This window comes from Mesoplodon densirostris, chromosome 19 (assembly GCF_025265405.1).
Source record: "Mesoplodon densirostris isolate mMesDen1 chromosome 19, mMesDen1 primary haplotype, whole genome shotgun sequence".
In the NCBI taxonomy this organism is placed as follows: Eukaryota; Metazoa; Chordata; class Mammalia; order Artiodactyla; family Ziphiidae; genus Mesoplodon; species Mesoplodon densirostris.
Window position 1 is genome coordinate 30,487,734 of NC_082679.1, and position 20,053 is coordinate 30,507,786.

Below are 20,053 nucleotides of genomic sequence, written 5' to 3' on the forward strand. Positions count from 1 at the left end.
CAATATGTCCTCTTACTGCTTTCCATCCTCATGGTTTCTAATGCAGTCAGTTGTTAATATTATGGATACTGAAAAAGTTGATTTTGACAACATTTGCCAGTTCTCATTGCTTTTATGGAGGAGCAGATTTTCAGACTTCCTTAGTCCCTTGTTCTAAAAGTGCGTACTCATACATTTAGTTCGAATTCTGGGCTTAAATGATTTCATTGCTTCTGATCCTTTTATTTTGATATATTTGTTGTTCAGATGGAATATATCTTCAGGTTACTTTTTTTTAAGGATTTGTTTATAGGTTATGTTTTGAGGCCCTTTATATTTGCTAATGTCTCTTTGTCGTCTGCACCAGTAATCCCCATATGTTTTGTTCACATATTCCATCAGTTAAAATTTTTGAAAATATATCTCTCTATAATATAAATACGTATGTAATAAGGGTGTATTAGAATGCTAAGGCTGCCATAACAAAAATACCACAGACTGGGTGGCTTAAAAAAAACAAACAAATGTATTTTCTCACAGTTCTGAAAGCTAGAAGTCCAAGATCAAGTTGTTGGCAGGTTTGATTTCTCCTGAGGTCTCCTCCTTGGCTTGCAGATGGCTGCCTTCTCAATGTGTCCTCCCATGACCTTTTCTCTGTGCTTATGCATCCCTGGTCTCTCTCTTTCTTCTTATAAGGACAGCAGTCATATTGGATAAGGGCCCCACCTTTATGGCCTCTTTTAACCTTGATTACCTCCTTAAAGGCCCTATTTCCAAATATAGTCACATTGAGGGGACACAGTTCAATCCATAACAAAGGATAAATATGTAATATAAACATAACATAAATGTACCATTGTACTAATGTTAGATATTTATATGTGCAACACACACAGAATAAATTTTTTAAAGTCATTATTTTTAGTGAAAACAATGTATTCTAATTAGATAATTGTTTTTATTTTATAATGTGGCTATCAAAGCTTATTCCGGAAGTAAAAGTGTCAACTCTTATCATTTTCTTCTTGTTTCACATCTTTGCCTCTATTATCTTTAATGATATTTTGCAGGAATTTTCTTAAACACTCCATTCATCCATTTATATTCTGTAAAAACAGTTAATCAGGCACACATGGACTGCAGTTGTGCTGTAATTACAGTTAAAGCAGATGAGTGAGGGCCTCACATCAGCCTGGTATGTTATGGGATTTCTACTCTTCTCTTAGAATATCTCATGTGTGTAACGTGTATTCCAAGTAAGGGCATTACTTCATTTTGTGTATTAAATATTTTAAAAACCAATTTCTTTCTAGTATTTATAGATACATAAAGATGAATATATGTACTCATATTTTCTACTTGCACTTTGCTGGGTTATTCTAAACATTCCATTTTGGTGACCACTGATCTAAACACAAAATACAGATGTAATCACAATTGGGTAGTCGGTTCACAGGTGTTCACTTTGTTATCCTTTGTATCTTATGTGCAGTGGCATGTATTCTGTGTAATAAAATATTTTTAAAGCATTTTAAAGTAGTCATAATTTGCTTGAAAATTCTGTAGTTGTTATCCTAACATTCTGTCATTTATTATTGCACAAGAGGAGTCTAAGGCTTTTCAACTTGTAGTGTTGAGTCTTCTAGAATATTTTCTTGGTTATTTCTTTAATTATATCCGATTTTACATTTGCTGAGACCTCTTCTTTAGTTATATCAATTATCTATGAATTAGATATCTTTATTTTTTCCATATATTTCCCCTACATAGCTTTACTGCCTTTTTCTTCTATGCTCTGGACATTTTTCTCAACTTTGTCATCATCACTGATTTAATTTCTATAGTATTTGTATGTGGCTTCCAGAGTTGATTTTAGTTACTTTATTTTACTTTATTTATTTATTTTTACTTTTTGTTGTGGTAAATATCAACCATAACAAAAGTTGAGAAAATAGGATAATGAACCATAAAACTTATAACCCACCTTCAACAATTACCATCTCATGACCAATCTTATTTCATCTATTCCTACCCATTCTCCCTCATCCCACTCCTATTTATTTTGAATCAAATTCCAGACATCATATCTTTTCATAAATATTTTAGCATCTATACCTAAAAGATACAGACTTTTAAAAAGTATCACCATACTATCATACTTAAAGATGACAGTTGCCACATCATGTGTAATAAGTGGAGTATATTCCTGGATTGCCTACAAACATCTGTAGTTCTTCTCTTGCCAGAAACTTACTGAAGAAAAATTCTCAGTGTACACCTCTTCCCAGAGTTTATCCCACCTCTGACTTCACGTCCCTAAGAATAAAATGTCATATCACAGCTGTTTCCATTTCTAGTCATACTCCGTAGGTAGGAATTATAGTTTCGGGTTTATGTAGAAATACCTTTTAATCAGGAGAAGAGAAAAAACAGCTCTGGTCATTCTTGGAATCTGCTCTTTTATGTGGGTGAGTTGGGCCATGGAAGCCCTGACTCTGAAGTTTGGGGGAAAAGTGGAGCTTTGATGGCTAGAAAGTTCTGACTGTAATTCTTGTCCCTCCATGAACTCACCAGTTTACCGTAAGGTTTCATCTGAGTAGTGATTCCTTTTTATCTGCGTTTTATCTGGCAGACTAATGATTAGTATTTCTGATGTTGTTTAAACTCTACATATCTTTTTGTATTTTCCTAAACAAAAGACGGAGGTAGGCAAATTGGGCATCACTGATTTTCTGTCCTCATAACCTAGGTATCCTGTAATATACTTTAAAAGACCTCAGTCATAACTCAGGAACCTTGCTTTATTAATTTTTCTACTTTTTAAAACCTCAGTGTCTTTTTTTTTAATGAATTCATTAATTTTTTATTTATTTACTTTTGGCTGCGTTGGGTCTTCGTTGCTGTGCACAAGCTTTCTCTAGCTGTGGCAAGCGGGGGCTACTCTTCGTTGTGGTGCGTGGGCTTCTTATTGAGGTGGCTTATTTTGTTGCGGGGCACAGTCTCTAGGCGCACGGGCTTCAGTAGTTGTGGCATGCGGGCTCAGTAGTTGTGGCTCACGGGCTCTAGAGTGCGGGCTCAGTAGTTGTGGCCCTCGGGCTTAGTTGCTCCACGGCTTGTGGGATCTTCCCGGACCAGGGCTTGAACCTGTGTCCCCTGCATTGGCAGGCGGATTCTTAAGCACTGCACCACCAGGGATGTACCAAAACCTCAGTGTCTTAAAATTGTAAGGGAAAACAAAAATTACTTCACTTGAACAGTAACGTATCCAACATGTATGTATTAAATTTAATTATAGCCATTAAATGATAGATTTTTATTTAACTAGACAGTGGGTTTAACTAAGATTGCCATACATAGATGAACAGTTTTCAGGTAGTTGGTAGACAGGAATATTACACTTAACCAATTTATGCTGAACATAATTAGAATTGTCTTTGATGACTTGAAAGTAACATTTTTATAACATTAAACATTATTAAGTCTTGTGAAAATATGAATAGTAGAACTTTCTAGGAATTGTATTCTAGATACACACTGAGTTGCCAATAACAATGAATGTTTAACAAAAACATTCAAGAGTTTTCAAGAGTAAAGGGCTTCGAATTAACCTGTGGATATATTTAAAAACAAGTAAAACTTTAGAAAGGGAATCAGAAGCAAGGAAAAGATAGTTATATAGTAAAATTGTGAGTGGTAAGTATTTTAGTCATTTTGCTTCCTTTTTGCCTGTGCATGTCAACCCTATTTATATCTATACTAACCTAGTCTAAGTGAAAGTGGTAACATGTTGAAGGTTAGAACATGTAGAAGCCCTCATTGCCTTCTTTTAAGTCCAGTGTAGGCCTCTTCACTGCGAGTGCCTGCGACTTGGAGCATTTGAACAGTAATCTAAGAAGATATATTCTCCTTAACATACAATTGTTCAACGTTTTAAGAACCTAATTGGTAAATTATCTCATTTATCCAACTAAAATATTTTAAGAGATAGTAATATTTTGCTCATTATAAACAGAAAGGTTTTACTTTTTTAAAAACTGTTAGGGGAATTTCCTGGCGGTCCAGTGGTTAGGACTCCACGCTTTCACTTCAGGGAGCATGGGTTCGATCCCTGGTCAGGGAACTAAGATCCCACATGCCGTGATGCAACCAAAAGAAAAAAAAAAAAACCTGTTAAAGACTTGCTGATAATGTTTGAGGAGGAATATACTAATTATTATTTTACCTGTTACCTAAGAATTTCAAAATGCTGTACACGTTTACTTAATAGTCCCACAGCAGGTAAGAGAGGGTGTGTTACCAAGAGGGAAACTTGTTCTGCAGGATTGATAACTTATTTATGGCCACACAGTGAGTCATTAGTAGATTTGAGAACAGCTTGAATGGCTAATTTTTCCTTCTTTGTGCTTACATATGTTCAAAAAATTTTAGTTTTAGTATTTAGTTTTTAGTGTTATCCCCATATTTCCCAAACTAACTGTATTGAGCAGAAATATCATGTTTTAATTTATACAGCTTTCTTTTGGAACTACTGAATCTGTTTAAATGTTTATTGTTCTCCCACAGGTGTTGGATCCTGAACAAAACCATAACTTCACAGATCATTATCTAAATGTGGCCTTTGACCTTTCCCAAGTTCTTTTTATAGCTACTGCCAACACCACTGCTACTATTCCACCTGCTTTGTTGGACAGAATGGAGATCATTCAGGTGCCAGGTACTTGACTTGAAAACAAAATCATTATTTTGTTAAATAATGATTGTTAAATAATGACTTTGATCAATAAAAAGCTATTTCTTGCTTTTCTGAGCATAACTCTTTAAAACTGGTCAAGCTGTGGAGTTTTGAGTAAAAAGTTGATTTGCCAGTGTATGATCTTCAGAAGTTCTGAATCTGGCATATAAACCAGCTTTTATATATTGTAGATTCAAAGTCTGCAAAATTTTGCAAAATTTTGTTTGTTTTAACCATGACAGACAAGAGTGTATGTACGTTGTATACAACATAACACTTTCAGTTTTAACTTAGCATAAAAGAATGATCATTTTTATGGAAAACAAGATATTCTAAAATTTCTAAAATTTCTAAAATTATAGATAAAATTTTCTAAAATTTCTAAAATTTATAGATAAATTTCTAAAATTATAGATAAAAATAATTCTTTTTTTTAAAGTAAGTGTCTAAAACACAAAAATAGGTCTTTACATACCCAGTGTAGCTTCCTGTCTATCAGATTTTGAAGTTTTTACCATCTCTTGGAAAGTGTAATCATTTATTCTTGTTAAGAAATACGTCCTAAATCTTTCTCTTTATTACAGCTGGCCTCATTTTTATATAAAAGTACAGGGTGCTTTTAAATTCTTCTTATTTTTACTTGAATCTGTCAAGTAGTTATATACAATTTTTTTTTTTTTTACCATGTCTTCCCCTTCACTGGAGTGTGTAAAAAAAAGTCCTTTAGTTACTAACACTAAATAAATCCCAGTGTTTTCACCTTATTTAAATTGCTCAGAATTATTTTTCCCTAGAAGAGATCAAATGTCAGTGGGTATCTTTTAAAATAAAAATAGAGTATAATCTAAAAATATATTTCATATTAAACTGAAATATATTTTCGCCCTCCAGTAAATGATAATTGGATTTCTTAGTTATCTGCGAACCCAGCAGGTCCCTATATTTAATTTTAAAATATGGTGGAGAATTTTAAAGTTGCTTTGTGCCTATTTATAACACTAAAATAAATAAATAACGAGATCCGATTGCCTGGAAACTCCAAATCAAAATCCATAAGATATACTAACGTGAAGTGAAATAATCAGGGCAGCTGCTGCAGAGGTGGACATATGATGCCACCTTCTTCTGCAGTTTTGGTTATCCTATCTTCTAGCTTTTCTGGTGTTTTTAATTTCCTTTTTCTACTCAAAAGATGCCTTGTCAATTCATCTTTTTAATTTTTGCTTGTTAAATGGAAAGAGGCAATTATTGTGGGGGACATTTGTTTTAAAGACAAAGTAAATTTATACTCGTTGAGGCTTGTAAGTAGATAAGACCATGAAGTCTTTTAAATGTATAAATTATATGTATAATTCCAACATGTAAGGAATAAAACTTTTATAGGGAAGTCTTAGTTTCTGTTTTGTTTGTTGCTAAAGTTTATAGTCGGAGTTCTGGAAATAGCTCCTTTGCAGCTCTTCCCTTGAAGTCTTAATTGAGGTCTCTGTTGTTGCTGCTGTCAGTTTTTTCAATTATGTGTCAAATTATGCTAAAGAAAAGGGATGTATTATTTTCCTATTAAATAATAAAAACTCACATTTGAGTTAAGGAGGTAATTATCTCTTAGTTAATGAAACTGAGATTTTTCTTCTCTTCTTTGAGAGATATATCATTTAATCAGAAGACTTTCGAACACTGCTTATTTAGTAAGTACTTGTTTTGTTTGTGAAAAAGTTGGAAATTTTAACAATTATTGATTGGAGATTAAATTTCTTTATTCTGATTATAATCTTAGTTGAAGTCATACTTAAATTCATTCTAAATCCAAGATCCATTGCATCTGTGCTGGATTTATTAATGAAGCATGGCACTGTGGAAGCAATGTGAATAATCACAAAGCAAAATCGCTTCTTTTCCAGGGTATACACAAGAGGAAAAGATAGAGATTGCCCACAGGCACTTGATCCCGAAGCAACTGGAACAGCATGGGCTGACTCCTCAGCAGATTCAGATACCTCAGGTTACTACTCTCGACATCATCACCAGGTTAGTCAGCCGTCCTGAGGCTTCAATAATGTTCAGATCTAAAAAGGAGATTCCTATTTTACTGGCAACTCATAGCATCCATTTCTCTCTCTCCAACAGATTCCCGGCAAGCATTTCCATAACTATTGATTTACACAGGGCTCTGTATTAGGCAGAAATTCACAGGGAAAGCATTTAGAGTATCTTCATAGCTAACTAAGGACTTCAGTTGAGCCAGAATTTCAACTTTTCCACTGTTGCAATATAAGGGATTAATTCGATAAATTTAACAACCAAAAACATGGAAAATATTGAGACACCTTTTATGTCCCAGAATCTTGAAAGTTGAATTCTCCTGAGAAGTGAGATGGTACTTTCAGACATCAGTTTTAAGTTATTCAGATTCTCTTTTCTTCTCTTTGAGAGATTTAAAACAATCCTTAGTGTTTTCATCTTCAGAATTAACACCAGGACAACAGAGAAGGTATTTTCCCGAGTTAGCTACCAAGTGGTTAAGCCCATGGCAAGCAGCACATAAATTATGAGTCAAGTATTGCTGAGTCTGATTTATAGATTGCATGTTTGAATGGAAAATATATCCTGTTGAGAATTTCTATCCACAATAGCCTCTCACAGTTTTCCTGGCTCAGTATTGCAGGTCTGTTGCATCATCTGGCAAATTGTGTCAGGCTGCCAGGACTCCTCCTGCAGCCCGTTCCCAGTAACCACTGTTTTTTCAAAAGAAGAAGTCTCCCTCTGTTTTGAACTTTGACTTAGAGTTTGGCCAGTCAGGCTGCTTTTTGATCTAAGCCAGCCTTAAGGAAGTCTATTTGGAAGTCTGTTTAAATTTACTTATGAAACAAGTAAGACTCAACCTGACCTAGGAGTTCCTTTTCTTAACTTGTGATTTATTGTGTGGATAATGCCAGGGGAAATAAAGTAGGTGATTTCTGCGCCAGAGTCTTCCAAAAATATCATTATTCCAGATAATACCTCTCATGTCTTTGGGTAACTTTCAACAAGTCACTTAACCTTTTTGATAGCTTCCCCATCTGTAAAATATGAGTGATAGAGAAAAATATCCACTCATAGCTTATCTGGAACTAAATACTAATGACTTGAAGAATAATCACTATTTGTATTTCCCAATTGTTGCCTGGAGAATTATTTCTTTTTTATATACTTGTTAGCTCAAAACATCAGCTATTAAAAGCTGTGAACATTAGGAAATTTCTCTGAGCAGTTTTAATTTTTATGAAAACAGCACAGGTATTTGCTACTCCAGGCAAGTTTGGGGTATTTAGTGAGTTACCCAACTTAGGACGTAGATTTTCATCTTTCGTGTGTTTTTCATCTTTTCCTGTGTTGTAGTCATAGACCCATAATGTTCGGGAGGAGGGGAGGAAGTCTTAGAAGTCATCTAGTCCCCCTTACCTCCCAGGGTAACTAGACTGCTTGAATTGCAGTGCTTACTGCCAACCACTCCTTGGTGAGTAAATGTAATTGTTACAAAAGAGTCTTTATATTCACCTCCCTATAGTTTTCTCATTCTGCCCTGTATGTACACCTAGGATCTAATTCCTCCCTTGTACAGCCTTTCTGGTATTAAAAAAAAAAAATGCTGTCAAGTCCACATCCCATAAATGTTCTCTTCTTCAGGCTAAATATTCCTATTCTCTTTACCGTTCCTCTTGACCCACTTTCAAGACTTTTCACCTTCCTGATTAGTCTTCTTCTGAATGATTCCTGTGATGTCAATGTCTCTTTTAAAATAAACACCCAGAGCAGAACTCAGTGTTTCAGACGTAGCCTAAACAGTTCACGGTGTAAGAAGACCACTGATTTTCTTATTCTGACTGTATTATTTTATGACTGTGTCTCAAGATTCTTAGATTTTTTAGGTTATCCTCTTGCCTATTGCACAGTTACCCAACACCTTTAGTTCTTTGAATTTCTGCTGCACTTGGTCTATCTCATTCCATCTTTATAGGGTTGAATTTTTTAAAGCCCAGATGTAGACGTTTACAATTATGTATATTTTAATATACATGTTAGTTTCAGCTACCATTGCAGCAAATTGATTTTTTTTCATCTTGATTATCATCCAGTACGTTAGTTTTATGTCCTCTGAAAATGAGCGTCTTCATGATCATCTAGTCATGGTTAGGAAACATTAACCAATTCTTATTTGACACTGGTGATTCTTCCTTTTTTGGTTTAAAATTACTAAACCAAACCAGCAGTTGATGTGTCTACGTTCCTCCAGTCGCTGTTAATATTATACTGTCTGCATTAGTTCCTAGCCCATGATTGTTCTAAACATCTAAAAAAGTATTTTTTTGTTGTTGATGTCCTTATTATTTTTGGCAAGCTCCAGTTCATTCTGAACTTCCTGGTACCATTTCTGCATGTTCAGACAATCCCTCTGTAAGCATCTTCAGGCCCTTCTCTTTCATCTTTTGTCCAGACCCTTTCATCTGAGCTCATCAAATAGTTGTCTAGGAAGCTACATTGGGTTTTTGTTTTTGTTTTTACATGTTGGTTGGTTTATTTTTAAAGTGCTTCCCTATTTTCTTTCACATTGAAATTACATGCATTTGTATAATATGGACTTTATTCCTTTATCTTCCTATTCCTTTGATTGAAATTAGTTTTTTACTTTAGAGTGTTTAGCCAAGAATTTTATTTGTCTTTTCTCAGAACTTAAAAAATCTGCTTCCCCAGAGTCTTGAATATATGTCTGACTGCCTAATCAAATCCAGTTTTTCAGATAAAACTTCATTCTCTAGCTGATGCTGTCCATTCAAACTCATCCAGAGCTGAGTGGCCAAAAATGATTATACTGTATAAAGGATTATGAGTGGCTTATGGAATTTGAGTCTAACATATATGTTTTTTAAGACAGCTCTGCTTAACCACATTTAGAACCTTTTCCACTATACCACAATGCTTGCATCATTAGCATATTTCTTTCTTTAGAAGTCTCTACAATGAAAAGACACTAAATAGAGGTAATTAGCACAGTTCCAGGTAAAGACTAGATTTCTGTCTCAAATTATTTTTGCTTTAGCTTGGAAAAAAATTATTTTTCTGATTCTTTCAGCAATGTTTCATGTATAATAAATTTATCAGAATTTTCTTAAGTCGACAGATTTTAAGAAAGCACTTACACATATCATCAAGGAGTAAATTATGTTTTATGTGCTGCTAAATTTACTTTGGCGCTATAAATTGAAGAACCAATAATTCATTTTTAAGTATAGCGTAATGGTCCAAGATATTCTATGTAAAAGGAAAAGTTGTAGCTGGAAATACTCTGAATATTTAAGAAATAAGAATACTTTACAAAGGAATTTTTAAAGGTGAGGCAGTTAGTACTCAAGAAACTGTAGGGCTTCCCTGGTGGCGCAGTGGTTGAGAGTCCGCCTGCCGATGCGGGGGACACGGGTTCGTGCCCCGGTCTGGGAGGATCCCACATGCCGCAGAGCGGCTGGGCCCGTGGGCCATGGCCGTTGAGCCTGCACGTCCGGAGCCTGTGCTCCACAATGGGAGAGGCCACAACAGTGAGAGGCCCGCGTACTGAAAAAAAAAAAAAAAAAAAGAAACTGTAATAGGGGCTTCTCTGGTGGCGCAGTGGTTGAGAGTCCGCCTGCCGATGCAGGGGACACGGGTTTGGGACCCGGTTCGGGAAGATCCCACATGCCACGGAGCGGCTGGGCCCATGAGCCATGGCCACTGAGCCTGCGCATCCAGAGCCTGTGCTCCGCAACGGGAGAGGCCACAACAGTGAGAGGCCCGCATACAGAAAACAACAACAACAACAACAAAAAACAAGAAACTGTAATAAACTTTTAAATGTACACTTCCTTTAGGATAGTTGTTAATTACATGACTTCTATTTTTACAGGTGGTGTTTAGCCAAAAATAAAATATTTTTCTTTGATGACAGGTACACCAGAGAGGCAGGGGTTCGCTCTCTGGACAGGAAGCTGGGGGCCATTTGCCGAGCTGTTGCTGTGAAGGTGGCAGAGGGACAGCACAGAGATGCCAGGTTGGACCGTCCCGATGTGGCTGAGGGAGAAGGTCTGTGACTTTGATCTGGTGCCCACAGGCTTGGTGGCTAGGGGTAAATGGCGAAAAAAGTTGGATGTGGAGGGATAGTGTGGGGTGGTCCTTGGAGCAACGGCACATATTTCTCCGTGGGTAAATGCATCCAGTGAGTAAGTAAAACTTAATGATTGATGTATTTTATCAAGAGGATTCTTTTCTACAAATAATACAGAGTTTTAGCAGGAATAATACATAGTATTAATGTTTTAGGGATATTATTTCTCCAGCTTTGTAATGATGGTACACTTTATGTTTGGGTTCTGGCGTTCTCATTTTTCCTTCTGATCCAGATTGTTAAGTCATTCAATATTTATAACATAGAAAGTTGCTACAACAGTAAAAAGAAAAAAAAAAGAGAAAAATCCAAGCTGTCCAAGTACTGCAAGGGCAGATCTTTGTTCTGTGGAATAGCTTCATGTGTAATATTTGTTTTTCCTCACACATTTTCTTTGATAGGTACACATTTAAGATGTAATTTAAACTATTTTTTCTTTGAAAAATAATTGTGGAGGTGGTGACAAGGAAAAAAAGGGAAGGAGTCTATTCCTCAAGTTAATGACATGTGGACATTTCCTTCGGTGCCCAGTTAAAATGTCTTAACTTCTTGCCCTAGTCCATTGCTGCTGCATAGTTGCCAAAATTTGCTTTCACACACATGACTTGAGTAGTAGAGAATCTCTTTACTCTTTCATAGTAAGGAGACTTATTAGATGTTCTACCATTTCCATAGCTCTTTCTAGAAAGGACATTGATGAATATAGCTGAAGAACCATATCACAAACCATATAATTTGTGGTAAGCTCAGTAGAACAGATGCAGTTAAACATCTTCCCTGCTTCTCCTTCTATTGCTAAGCGCAGTACATTCAACCTCAGTATTATCCAAAGAGTAGACTTTCCCTAGTCCTCCTCTTCCTCACATGTGCTTCACCCCTGCTCGCACTGTGCCTAGAACCTCACTAGTTCATTTCTCCAGAGAGTGAACCTCCCACCTTCTGTTGAATTGGGGAGGGGGAGGGCCCTTGTTATGTGGAGTAGGAGAGGGATCTTAAACCCATAATTATTTCTTACACAGACTTAAAAAACTTGTCTTTAGTCCCACTTCTCACCCATCTTTTCAGGAGTACCTCAAATTCCTGAGCCTTTGTGGATAACCACCGCACCCCCGCCCTCACAGACATTCAAGTTTCCACATTTTCTAGCCTGCTAAGTGTTTATTACTTCTTGCCCATCTACTTGCGCTTATCCAAAATGTTGTCAGCATCTCTTCTCTTCTTTCTTACTCTTTTTGTTCTTGTGGGTTTATCCTTTTTGTTTGTTTGTTTCTTGTCATTTTAATAGGATTTGGAGAGGAAGTTTAAAGATAAACACATGTTCCGACCACCATTTTCAGAAATCTGAATTTTTAAAAAGTACCCTAGGTGAGTGATAGCCTATTAAGAATTGTGTCACTCAGTGTAGCTGACAGTGACAGTGTAGAACTAATGTATTTTTCTCTTTTTTCCCTTTCTAAATATAAGGGCTAGATCCTCATGAGTTTCCCCTTTTTATTCTTAGAACATTCCCTTCGTGCTGTGGCCTCTGGCACCCGAGCCTGTGTCCTTTTGTTCTTGTCTGTGATGTAATAGAAAGGCAGAGAGTGAAATGAGTTTATCTGGTTAACACATTTTGAAAATTGTGTTTAGGATTTAGACAGTTTATTTTGGAATTTATAATAACACAGTCAGAGGGATTTGATGTTAAGAGAAGCGTTCCATAGTTATACAGTGCTTACACATCCATTAGCATATTTCTAATAACATCTGTGACCACATTAGCTATTTAAAGGTAACCCAGAAATACTCAAGAACTTGTTCAGCTTGTGAACCGTGTGAGAACCTCCAGTGTTTCATGGTAACATTTATTTGGTTTTTTTTTTTAATCCATGATTCACAGAACAAATCGTAAAAGATAACATAGTTAAGCAGACTTAGGTGGTTAAGATATTACCTAGGACACCCATATGAATAAATAATTAGGACAAGTACTTGTCTCTTGAGAGGATGATTTTGATTGTAGTTCTTATTAGAGATACATGGACTCCAAGCTGGGTCTTACATTGTAAGACACCCTGGAGTTACTGTAGGTGACTCTCCTCCAGATTTTAGTAAAATAATTATAAGGTATTCTGAATTGATGTTTATGACCTCAACCAAGCCAAAAGAAAAATTTCTACAAAAAAAAAAGTCTCTATTGGGTTCTCATGCCACAAAGTTCAAATGCAGCTAGCTTAGTAACTGAAAGTTTCTCATTAAGAAATGAATTACGTAAAATTAGAGTCTAAAATAGAAGTTGTTTTAGAAATTTCAAGTAATGCAGTGAGGGAGCTATTTTTAATGTTAAAAGTATTGCTGGACCTAGAGTTGCTGCCAGGAAGAAAAGTAATTTCAGGCCACAAGACAGGCAGAAACCTCAGCATATCGAACAAACTTTCTGGAGTAGGCCCAGAAATACTGGTCTGTGAACAGTTGTCTTTGTGTTTGTGGGGTCTTAACTGTTAGAACAAATAACAGAGTTTAAAAGGCGGGTGAGAGTTCCAATTGATTTGTGTTAGAGGAGGAATATTTATGGTTTCGGTCACTTCCCTATAAAGTATGGGAATTATTTCATAAAAGCAGCACTGCCTATGTTTTTCTGTATGTTATTAGTGTGTTCTGAATTGCCCTTTTCCTTTCTGGGATATTAGTTGGGTTGAAAGATAAAAGTTTGCGGCTAAAGTTTTATTCTGCTTTTGCCTGCCTTTAGCCAAGGACACACATGTTCCATGTATTCAGTTTTGCAGATTTGGATGTTTCTCTCTAAAGAGTTAGGTGTATGTCCATTTGTTCAGTCACTCATGTACCATCTATGTCCAGTTAATATCTAGTGAGATTTTTTTCCTCAAAAATTATCCTCAGCAAAGAAAGATTCACTTTATAACCAATCTTTATAAAGTTTCTCAGAATATGGAGCACTCTCAATTATTTTTGAAAAATATGGTATTCATTGGAGAAGCTACATTAAACTTAATATACCTCAAGATGTTAGTTTCTTAACTGTTCTCATCGAAGTCACCTGAAAAATTGCTTAGGAAAAAAGACAAAATTAACAGGTTTAACAGTTATTCATGAAGTGTGTTAGATGTTATTATGAATAAGCTTTTTAAATGTCACTTGAAGCAATATGTATGTGGTTATGTTATGGAGATCTTAGATAAACACTTAAAGGAAAAATGAATTAAACTAGCTGACTTATGGTAAGTGGGTGGTGGGTACTTTGGATGAACTTTACAGTAGCAGCATCAAACACGGTTTCAAGAATGACTGTATCTCATTTGGTCTTGATACTGGTAGTGTAAATCCTCCAGGTTTGTTTTTCTTCAGGATTGCCTTGGCTATTGTAGGTCCATCAAATATCTGTGTTAATTTTAGAGTCAGCTTGTCAATCTCTACCAATAAATAAGTAAATAAATAAATAACACCTCCTGATATTTTGATTGTGATTGCATTGAATCTGTAAATTAGTTCGGGGAGAATTGACAATTTGATATTATCAAGTCTTTAAGTTCATGGCTAGCTTCATTTATTTGTCTTAATAAATGTTTTTAAGTGTTTTAATAGTTTTCAGTGGTGAGCTTTTGCATATTTTTCTTTAGATATTGAATATATTCCTAGTTAATTGATCCTTGTATGTGTGTGTTATGTGTGTGTATCATTATAAATAGTATTTTTAATTTTTAATTTTCTAGTTTTTTTGGTTGCTAGTATATGGGAATAGTACATTGACTTGTATCCAGCAAACTTGCCAAATTGACTTATTAATTCTTACTGTAGACTCTTGGATTTTCTACATATAACATCAGTTATCACAAATGCAAATGATGTCAGTTTTTACTTTTTCCTTTCTGATCATTATACCTTTTATTTCGGTTCTTTCCTAATGAACTAGCAGGGACCTCCAGGAAGATGTTGAATAGAAATAGTGACGATAGACAAAGGAGGTAGAAAAAATGCCTATGAAGAATTACCAGTCTCTATAGCCTTTGTTTCATACCTTTGGGTGACTTGATTGACTATTATAAAATCTTAGTTGAGTAGGATTCTCAGCAGCTGTCTGGTTTGACTCCGATTTGATTCATAAGTCCTTTCACAGAATTCCCCAATAAACACTGAGCCTTGCCTATTTGACTCTGTTAACAAACACATCTTTATAAACTTAGCTGTCTACTTCCCAGTCCATAAGAAAACAGAAGCTGTAGATTGGAAAAAGGGCTAAGTGGTTGGGTGGTATGAGTCACAAGCATTAGGATTTGATGTCAGTGAAAACATGCCTATCCTCTCATGATAGATGCCCTGGGCCCCCCACTGGCCACAAAACGTTGGGCTGGCTAGACCACAGATCTAACTCTAGGAGTTTCTCTAGTTCAGTTTGAGTGAGTTGCATTTCAACATGTATTGTTTCTCTGATATGTTTGCCTTATGTAGGACAGTGAAATCAACCTAATATAGTGGAAACAGGCAGATATAATATCCTTAACTTTTGGTGTATCCTTTCCAGACTTCACAGTTTAAAATGCATCAAAATAAAATATTCAAAGTTTACAGCACGATTCTCCTCCTTCACTAGCTTAATTTTCCTGGGTCACCGCACTCTTGGCTGTCAGCAAGAGCATGCCAGCTGGAGGAGAGGTATCCTGCCTGCCACTTTAGCAAGTCTGCTCATTGCTGGAGCGGGGCGGGGGGGCAGATGCTGAGAGGGGAGCCGCATTCTGATGGGCCTTCCTCACTTTACCTCCCACTCATTTGCTAGGGTAGCTTTTTCCTTCGCCTTTCTTGGGTCCTTTTCTCCGGAGGAATCATCTTCTGTCGGGCTGCATTCAGGTCTCTTTGTTGTGGCTTCCTGCCATTGACTTCTCAGACCCTCAGCATGCTTTACCATGGTTATTTTAAGCATGACTTCTTTGTAACCAAAACAGGAAGCTGTTCCTGCAGGAGAAACAAGTGTTTTTGATCCTTTCAGCTCTTTTTTTTTTTTTTTTCCTACTAGTCATCGACAAATCTGAAGCATATCCATTCTCTTGTCTAATGTCATGAATTTCTTATATTAATGGAAAATACTATATATAATGTTTTCAGGAAGTAACCTCTGAGCTTTGTGTAACTTTTTGCTAAATTCTTTTGTCTTTGACTTCTTGGAGCAGTCTTCTAACTGTTGCAGGATCTGTCCCTTTATCTTTTGGATTTTACATTATTCAGTGCTGTGTAACAAATTACCCCAAAACTTAGTAAATCAGTTAGCAAGCGATTATCATCTCACTGTGTCTGTGGGTCAGGGATCCAGGAGCAGTTTAGCTGGGTAGTTGTGAGGTTCTGGTCAAGCTGTCAGCCAACTGGAGGTTCAGCTCAGGGCAGATCTGCCTCCAGGCTCACTGATATGGCTGTTAGCTGAAAAGGGTTCCGAGACCCACCCAATTCCACCATGTATGTGGAGGCTTCCCCACACCAACAAGCAATTCTGGGATGCCAGCTGGGTGTCTAAGAATTCAACTCAATTCTGACACTTACCAGCATCCGATTCCACAGGCAAAGGGCTCAGTCTCACAAGACTGCCCTCCACTAGAGGCAGGTCATACACCAGGGTCATTCCCTGTACTTTGGACTGACTGGCTCAAATTGGAGTTTCCCACGACCCCCTCCTCGGGCTTAATTTGCTAGAACGTGTCACCAAACTCAGGAGATCCCCCCCTTTACCCACTAGATTACCAATTTATTATAAAAAGATATTAAAGGATACGAATCATCTACATAGGGTGAGATCCGGAACAAAGGAGACCACGTCCTCGTGGAGCCTGGGGCCTGGCACCCTGGCACAGGGAAGCTCTCCAAAAATGGACCAAAAAGCTGTCCTTTGGGGGGTTTATGGAGGCTTTGTTACTTAGTCATGATTGACTAGATTATTGGCCAGTGGCGACTGATTCAACCTCAGACCCTTCCCCCCTCCCTAGATACCAGTGGGTGGGACAGAAAGTTTCAACCCTCTAATCTCCTGGCAACCAGCACCCATCCTAGGTGCCCCTAAAAGTCACCTCATTCACATAACAAAAGACAGCTTTATCACTGTCGACACTTAGGATATTCTAAAGGCTTTGGGAACCGTGAGCCTGGGTGATGGGCAGATACAGATGAGAAACACTTCTTAAAATCACAATATCTCATAGCAACCTGGGTTCCTTGCTGACTGTTGGCCAGATGTTGAGGTTCTCGCCACTTAGGCCTCTTCCTAGACTCAGGACACGGCTGTTGGCTTCCCCAGAGAGTGTGCTGTGCAAAAGGGAGAAACAGAGAGCCCAAGACAGAAGCTGCAGGCTTTTATAATCCTCAATTCTGCCACATTCCGTTCATCATACAGACCAACCCTGTGAGAGATGGCATTGATGGGTTGTTAATAGAGAGTGGAAATTTCTGTGCTGCCGGAACAGTTAAGAATAGCTGTGTAACTCTGTTGGGTGGGCCTTCAGGGGAGAAGAGCTTAATAAGACCCACAAGCGAATGAATGATTCTTTAGTAACAACGGAAGCAACCTTTACTTGTCAGCTTTTAATGTGGATTTTGTTGATATTCTTGTTTGTTTTGTTTTGTTTGGGGACATAAAAACTTTGTTAGCTGTTTTTAATAAAGTGAGGATAATTGAGTCGTTTCTTATTACTTGGTTCCAGTTACATATAAAAATCCTCAAACATTTTAACCTAAATCCCATATCTTCCTTTCTGGCTAGAGTTAGAAGAAAAAAGAGAGAGTAATTTGTGTGTTTGCCTCTGAACCCAAAAACCACAGACCAGATGCTTGGGCTGTTTATTTTAGATTGTTATAATAATACTCAGAAGTCAGATTTTTAGTTTCTGAAGAAACGCCTACGTCTGATGTTAAGAGGTCTTTGAATACAGTGTGATGAGCCACAGTTTTAGTGTTGTTATGGGGGCCGAATTTAAATTGGCCTACATTTTCCTAATCTTTAAGCAGTGACTTTGAGAATTTCTGCACATCCTTACAGAATTTACTGATTTAAAAGGCTGTAGCAGTTCAATAGTCATCACAATCTAAGACGCTTTATTATCAGAAGGATTTTTCTAAGCCAGCATTTAAGTGTGTGCTGTTGAGTATCCATCCATCAAACCTAAGCTGATTTCTTATTAAAGACCCAGGTTGCACAGATAGGGCTAAGAAGTGTTGATTCATTTTGCATTTTTAGTATTTAAAGTCTTGCTTCATCTGTTCATGCTTATCTTTCCTTTGATTGTATTAGTGACTTGGGACAAATAAGATTTTCTAATAGTCAAAGGAACAACTAAGGTTAACTGTTAAGGAATATGGACTTCAGAGAGAGTTTTAGTACCAGGGCACCTACCTGGCTTGCTGATTCTAAAGCTTTGGGGGTTTGTAGGGTTCTGTTACAGCTAATTGGATTTTGCAAACCAAGATCTAATTAAATTTAGCTTAAGACTTTCTATGCTAAATCCTTTGCATTTGTAGGGATATTAGGCAGCATGTTGTGTCCAAACGTCTAAAATCAAGTGGTCAAATTTGAGATGAAAGTGTTAGATTGGTATATACTGCCAGTGTCATGAAGATATTCTGTTCTGACATTTATGCTGATTTACTGATTGTTCCCTCTTAAATACTGGCCTGGTTTAAGAGATTTGTTTGCCTACGTAGACTGGAAGGAAGCTGTAATAAAGGGAAAATCCTACTTACGTATGATAGGAGACAAACGTTTGTTATTTAAACTCTATTTGGAAACAGGAAAATCAAATATTGTCTAAAAATTAAAAAGTCATTGTTCCAGTTAATGAATCATATAGGAAGATACAGTGGCCTTTGGGTGTCACTGACATATATTATCAAAACCAGCCTTAAGTTACAAGATAGTAAAACAATACTTTTAAAAAATACTACAAAAAAAATACTACAGATGGTGTCTGCATCTTTTTTTTTTTTTAATTTTATTTATTTATTTATTTAAATTTATTTATTTATTTTTTGGCTGTGTTGGGTCTTCGTTTCTGTGCCAGGGCTTTCTCTAGTTGCAGCGAGCAGGGGCCACTCTTCATTGCGGTGCGTGGGCCTCTCACTATCGCGGCCTCTCTTGTTGCGGAGCACAGGCTCCAGACGCGCAGGCTCAGTAGTTGTGTCTCATGGGCCTAGTTGCTCCGTGGCATGTGGGATCTTCCCAGACCAGGGCTCGAACCCGTGTCCCCTGCATTGGCAGGCAGATTCTCAACCACTGCGCCACCAGGGAAGCCCGGTGTCTGCATCTTAACTGCTAATCCAAGTAATTCTCCAAGACTATTTTCTGAATCTCTAACACAGGAAATGAGATTTATTAATGCAAAAAAAAAAAAACCCTGGGAGACGGTACAAGCTCTCTTGTCTGGTATAAAGTTAGGGTCCTATGTCTTGGACCTTTGTATAATACTGATTTATTCAGTAAGTGAGTCAGCTAACAGTCACTGAATACTTATTGGTATGCTGGGTTCTAGATTGGATTCTGGGAAGGAGATGAAAGAGAACTTCTAACAAGTATGTAGTCCACTGGGGGAGATAGATATATAAACAAATAATTTTTAGATGTGGGATAAATGCTGGTTTTTAAAGTGCTATAGAGGCATTGACTTGATCATTGAAAGCTTCATTTTATTTATTATAAATATTGTAGCTTTTAAAAATTACTTTTGGTAAATCTAGATAAAATGGTCATTTATTTACATCTCAGAATTGATTTGAATAGGTAAATAGATGGAAAAAAAATGTTTTCCAGATACCTTTTTTCATGTTCTTTATTTTTATGAATAGATAACTATTACTAAAATTGAGAAATGGTTCACAATCCTAATGTCCATCTGTATCTCAACAGTTATTATATAGAAATGTTTAGTAGGTAAACTTGAAAGAAAATGTATTTGGTAATGTTAAGGTTGTATTATCATCCCCAAAATAATGAAGAAAATATTGGCAGAAAGGGCTTAAAATGTTTTATTGCTAGCATGAAGGTTTTTCTGGGCATTTGATCCACAGATTGCCCCATTACAACTAGTTCTTTTAAAATAAAAAAGAAAGAAAGAAAAACAGATTGAAAATATGCAGGCACAAATGCTTTGGCAGCCAGGGTCAGTAACTTGAATCTCAGTTGCGTGTAGCACACTTCCTCTGGCTGG

General features: G+C 36.7%; 1 protein-coding gene across 1 annotated transcript in view; it reads left to right on the forward strand.

The window, feature by feature from the left end:
* The window catches only part of LONP2 (lon peptidase 2, peroxisomal), an 87,801-nt gene that overhangs the window by 42,986 nt on the left and 24,762 nt on the right, over positions 1-20,053 (forward strand). The window contains exons 9-11 of the mRNA XM_060083572.1: positions 4,543-4,693; positions 6,610-6,736; positions 10,665-10,798. Coding sequence (XP_059939555.1) covers positions 4,543-4,693; positions 6,610-6,736; positions 10,665-10,798 — 412 coding nt within the window. The remainder of the gene's footprint in view (positions 1-4,542; positions 4,694-6,609; positions 6,737-10,664; positions 10,799-20,053) is intronic.